Consider the following 6,003-nt stretch of genomic DNA (forward strand, 5'->3'; position numbering starts at 1 on the left):
GATGTGGGGCCTGGAGGGGCCTGGGGATGTGGGGCTGGAAGGGCCTGGGGATGCGGGGCCTTGAGGGGCCTGGGGATGTGGGGTCTGGCAGGCAGGGGATGTTGAGCCTAGAGGGAGCTGGGGATGTGGGGCCTGGAGGGGGATGTGGGGCCTGGGGGGGCTGAGGATGTGGGGCCTGGGGATGTGGGGGCCAGTGGGACCGGGGATGGGGGGCTGGCAGGGCCCAGTGGGGCCAAGGATGTGGGGGCCCCTTTGCTGACTTCCCTTCTTGGACACCATCTGACTCCTGTGTGGCACTTGCTCCCCAGGCTATAAAATCCCCGTTATCGAGAACCTGGGTGCCACTCTGGACCAGTTTGATGCAATTGACTTCTCTGACAACGAGATCCGTAAGCTGGATGGGTTCCCTCTGCTGAGACGGCTGAAAACTCTCCTGATGAACAACAACCGGATTTGGTGAGTGGATGTGCTTTGGCCAGTGGGTAGTGGAACATGCTCTTGGGAAGCGAAGAGTCCCAGGTGCGTGTCCATCTTCCTGTGGTGGTTGTAGAAGAGCAGTTCGCTTCGGTGGAAGAACCGACACCCAGCAGCAGCGAGCGCYGTTGAAGCCCTGTTCAATTTGCGTGCTTCATGCATTGCAAAAATCTGTCCAAGGTCAGCATTCATTTTTCAGAAAGGACGGTGAGATTCAGGGCTTGGAATTTGCCCAGAATTAGAGACTTTGGGGCTTGTTTACCATCCCCATGGTTAGGCAATAACGAAAATAAATCAAGCTGTCCTAAGGAGACCGGCGATACCTGCAAACGCGTGCTGCCGTGACTCATGTGTTGCATCTCTCTGGCAGAGAACGTTTGGTGTTCTCTGCCAGCCTTATATGAAGAAGTATTATAGTCAATGCCAACCCAAACTTCTGCCGGTGTCAGATTTGGTTGTTCTAGAATGAGAAGCTCTAGATTATAATATTTCTTTGCATCTTTGCGCTATTCTTACTTTTCAGCCTGAATAAACTTTCACTTTCTGTTTTCCTCTAGTCGGATTGGTGAGGGACTTGAACAGGCCCTACCCTCTCTCAGGGAGCTCATTCTTACCAACAATAACATTGCTGAATTGGTAAGCTATAAGTACTGAACAAATCTAAACAAACCTAAGTTGGATGTATACTTTCTTTATAATTAACCCTCTTTGTCTGCGGGGCAGGTTTAGCTCAGTTGGTCAGAGCGTGGTGCTGCTAATGCCAAGGTCGCGGGTTCAGTCCCCGTACGGGGCTGTGCTGAGGGTTGGTCCCTTCCAACCTTACCATTCTATGAGTCTATGTTTAGGACAATATCATATTATTTTAGTAGTACTTGTGGTGTAGGTAGGAATCCTAAGCACCRTATTTCTTACATTCTCCCTTTGAATTATGTAATAGGTAACAAAGAGCATGAATGTAACTTCATTGGTAACTGTATTATTATACTGTTAGGCAGATCTGAGTCTTTTGTGTAGAATTTGAACAGAGTTAATAGCTAGTATGCTTACAGTTTTCTGTCTATTTATTTGGTGCTAAGACTGAAACACATTTTGTTACTTTTTAAATGTATTTTGAATGTATGTTTTTCATAGTGGGAATCAAGACTCTTAAGGGCAGTTGACTCTATCAGATTTTTGTACAGTATAATTACTTGCAACAYTATTGACTTACTACAGTTGTCCTATCTGGTAGTACAAATACTGCTCTATTTGCCAGTGTTTTCAAAAAAGTAAGCTTGAAATGAACTGTTTTTTTTTGTTTGTTTGTTTGTTTGTTTTTGTTTTTTGTTACTGCTTCTGTATCAGAGTAAGGGCTGCTACAATTTTAGGAAGCTTGCTCTTGTTAAATAGATTTTTGATTTTGTACTGTGTTTCCATTATGTAGGGTGAACTGGATCCRTTATCAACTGTTAAATCGTTGACTTATCTGAGGTACGTAATCTTGAAAAGCAAAACTACTCTTTCTATGCTCCTCTTTTGGCCTAGCTCTTTGTTTCAGTCTGAAACACTCTCCTTTCTTCTGGGCTGGGACAGATTCTTTATACTTAAAAGTTGAATCAATAAACAGCATTTCCCCTAGACTACATACACAGTATTTAATGGGCAAGGTTTTGTATTACTGTCAGACTGTAAAACAATGAGAAGGAGATGTTACGTTTCTATAAACTGGTATACAAGCACTGCAATAACCTTAACCTTTGAAAAAAATAAAAAATGAAGTTTTAAGCTGTTATTTCTAAAATGCATGTGACTTTTCAGTGYAAGAACTTTTCAGTGAATATTATTAAATTGATCATGAGGGACAAAAAAAAAGCCCCCATCTGTCGTACAATTTTTTTATTGATTGGTGTGTGGTTAGGAAATGTGATGGATTCATTATTTGTATTTTTAAAGATGCTTTGGGGTTGTTCTTTGTGTTATCTTGCAGCAAAATGCACTTAATTGATAAAATATTTTAAACTTTAAGTGCAAGTTTTCACTATCGTTTTCATAATGTCAGAGAACACTGTTACTATGCATATTTAATGATGTTATTTCTTATCTCTTATAGCAGAAGGCCTGTTAATGTATTTTAGGTAAATTAATAAATAAATTCTTTATTATAATAAAAGTTACTTATATTAAAATGTATTTACTTTGTAGCATATTAAGGAATCCTGTAACAAATAAGAAGCATTACAGATTGTATGTAATCCACAAAGTTCCTCAGGTCAGAGTGCTGGATTTTCAGAAAGTGAAACTCAAAGTAAGTCTGCTATTTTCTGATTTGGCACAAGATGAAGACCTTTTTTCTTGTTACAGTCTTGAAACTTCAGTGGTAACAATAAGTTTTTTCCCATTGACGTAAAGTGTATCAAAATGAGGAATTACAGCTGGCTCTAAAACATGCATTTCATTTTCTTTTACGGTTGCGTTCTGTTAAGGATACAATCTCTTTAATTATGTCTTACTACCATTGATTGTTTAGTCTGACTCTTCTGGGCATCCAGTATTGTTGGCAGAAAAACAGACCTCTAGAGAGAGGAATGAGAAATCGCAGCGTAGCACTATGCTTTAAATGAGGATTTTAGTGTGGGGAAGAGTTGGTCAGCAGAAGATGCATGATGTTCTGCTCTCTGGTGGAGCATCAGGCTGTCATGAGTTCTTAGTTTTAAGAGCGTTAGGTTGGTGTGCCTGGAGTCTCAGTGTTCGGACACTGTTTATGTGCTTATTCTTAAATCTGGTCTCCACGTACCAGTTCTTGCTGCAGAAGATGAGCTGAAGAGTCTTTCTTTGCAAAGACCAAAGCTTTGCAAAATGCAATGTTCTTGAATTAACTTTGTGTGTGTGGTATCGCTGTAGGAGCGACAGGAGGCAGAGAAAATGTTCAAGGGCAAACGGGGTGCACAGCTTGCAAAGGATATTGCCAGGAGAACAAAAACGTAAGATAAAAAAAAACAATTTACACTGGCATTCTCCTTCAGAAACACCACTTTGCTTGATCTGTGCGGCATTAGGCTGCATTAGGCACTAAACTGAAATATCAGTTATTGGCAGGATGGCTTAACAACTTTGGCAGCCAGAAATGCCTTGTCTAGGCATCCTAGTTTTTTGGATGGTGGTGAATTAATCTCAGAAATATTTGTGAAAATGTGTATACAGTCAGGGTGGATTGATTTCAGTCAACAAGCAGGAGCCCTTAACTTTGCTAATTGTTTTTTTGTCTCTGTTATTTTACTGAAGAGAGGTGGCCATTATTTGTTTTTTCTAATTGATTGGTAACTAGAAATGTTTTGCTTTGCCACGGAATATAACCCTCACAAAATATCTGCTTTAACTAGGAGGATACAATGCAGATGAAAACCTTTAGTTAAGCTATGACAGCCATATGCTTATTCAATTTAATTCTTTATTATAAAGTGGTACATCCTGTGTTTTGTTCAATCTTTTASTGAGCTGGATTTGTCAGAATTCAGTTGGTACCTGACAACAGCATTTGAAAATTTGTAGCTAAATAAAAATCTCTTGAACGTATTGTGTAAACTATAACATGAAACTGTCACTACTTTGTGAGTAGAAAGAAGGCCAGGTCTACGAGTGTTTTAGACTACATAGATTGTTGAACTGAAATAGTTCAATAAATTGATATGAATAAAATGCTTCTCCAGCAGCAAAAGAGATTACAGCTATCTCAGGCTGGGTCAGCATTTCAGGAAACTCTTCTCAGCCAAATAGGCAGGAACTTCCATTTCACACGTGATCTTTTGTTCTTAAAACAGCAGCAGATAACYTTTTTTCTTTTAAGTTAAATGTTTGGAGTAGACTTTAATACAGGCTGCCACAATATCAAATTCATTAAGAATGGGAAACCGAATTTTGCTTGATCTGTTTGTATCCACCCTGCTTTTGTAACAACAACAGACAATCTGAGTGTTCAGCAACATCCAAACTGAGCGGCTTCTGTCAACTGCTTAATTCATAAAGTTAAGGTCTGCCTCTCTTTATGAGCAGATGAAAAGATGGGGGGAATGGGGCAGTGAGGATGAGCTGCTGGTGTTTCTGAAGGAGGCAGTTCTTCACTGTATCAGTTTGTTAACAAAGATAAGATACTACACTTGATTGAATGAAATACTTCCAAACTTAGTTTGGAAGTTAGAGAAGCACGTGCTCTTCCAGGGGTGTAACGATATGCCTTTGCTTTGAAGCTTCAATCCAGGTGCTGGTTTGCTAACTGACAAGAAGAAAGCTGGGCCCTCCCCCGGAGATGTTGAGGCAATTAAGGTAATATGTTAGGACACTACATACAGACAAAAGTGGAGGATAAAAATTGTGGATCCTGCCTTAACAAATATTTCGCTCTTCCTGGCAGCTCCTGGCTCTATTCAAACCAACAGAACAGTATGTTCTAGACGCTGCTTCTGTCGTTTTTCTTCTGTTACGCCGTGTCTGTTTCTTAGGAAATCAATGACATTTTATTCTGAGGTTAGAGTTATCTCAGGGTATTTAATAAGGAGATGAGTAAGCTTGTGCTTTATCACTCATATAACTTTGTACAATATAAAAGCTTAGCTTTGCTTAACTTGAAAAAAAATCTTTTTTTTGTTTATTCTAAACAGATTGTTGGCATATTGCATGTAAAGATTCATCTTGTTCTTTTGTCTGTTTTTTTTTTTTTTAGACTGCTATAGCAAATGCTACAACTTTGGCTGAAGTGGAGAGACTCAAAGGCTTGCTACAGTCCGGTCAGATTCCCGGCAGAGAACGAAAATCAGGTCACAATACACTTCCATTGCTTCCGTCTTCCAAATAGAATCTGCCTCTCTTAGTAGCTTCCTGATGCTATATGGGATCTCAGTAGCAAGTTAAGTTGGAAGAGCTGGGCAATGGGGAAGCTGAAAAAACCCTGGCTTCAAATTGGTGTAATTTGAGGGTCAGAATGACAAAGGATCACCTCTTTAAAGACTCTCTAATTGGCACGCTAGCTCTCTGGCCTCCAGAGTGCAATTCAAACCATAAGGTTGAATATGTAGATAGAAGAGGTAGAACTGACCCGAACCCAGGGCTTCTTGCTGATAGAGCCCCAAGAGGCTCAAGCGCCTTTCTGACCAGGGACAGAGTCAAATCTCTGGGCTCTGAAACTGTGTTGTGAGGTGACCGGAAGCATTCGAACGATGACTGCCCCTCTTCAGAGGGGTGAGAATTGATATCGCTCCTGTGGGGGGAAAAACCAAACGCTTGGAGTGAAAACGCCGCTGTGTCCTTTCCTAGGCCCCTCGGAGGACGCGGAAGAAGAAATGGAAGAAGACCCCGTTCCCAACGGCTCTTAAGCGCCGCCGGCGGCGGRCGACGCTCGCGGGGGGCTCTCCTGCCGCGGGGGGCTCCTGCGGCCCGGGCGGAGGYGCGCGGGCCGCCCCAGGGCCGTGTGGGACCTCCTCGCGCTCTGCGTTTCACGCTTCAATAAAGCACCGTTGCCTTTTTCGCCCCGCGCGTCCTCTGAGGGAGCGCGGCGGG

At 41.9% G+C, this 6,003-nt stretch overlaps 1 protein-coding gene across 1 annotated transcript; it reads left to right on the forward strand.

Moving 5' to 3' along the window:
• The first annotated feature begins 282 nt into the window (after positions 1-282).
• Positions 283-5,970, forward strand: SNRPA1 (small nuclear ribonucleoprotein polypeptide A'). The gene is made up of 8 exons (XM_085308590.1): positions 283-456; positions 1,032-1,110; positions 1,898-1,944; positions 2,656-2,758; positions 3,355-3,434; positions 4,698-4,773; positions 5,171-5,264; positions 5,761-5,970. The coding sequence occupies exons 1-8, from the start codon at positions 437-439 to the stop codon at positions 5,817-5,819; spliced, it is 558 nt and encodes a 185-aa protein (XP_085164716.1). The 5' UTR covers positions 283-436; the 3' UTR covers positions 5,820-5,970.
• Positions 5,971-6,003: the final 33 nt, after the last annotated feature.

The sequence above is a fragment of the Rhea americana genome, unplaced genomic scaffold, assembly GCF_003343005.1.
Source record: "Rhea americana isolate MKP2758 unplaced genomic scaffold, rheAme1 scaffold_28, whole genome shotgun sequence".
NCBI lineage: Eukaryota > Metazoa > Chordata > Aves > Rheiformes > Rheidae > Rhea > Rhea americana.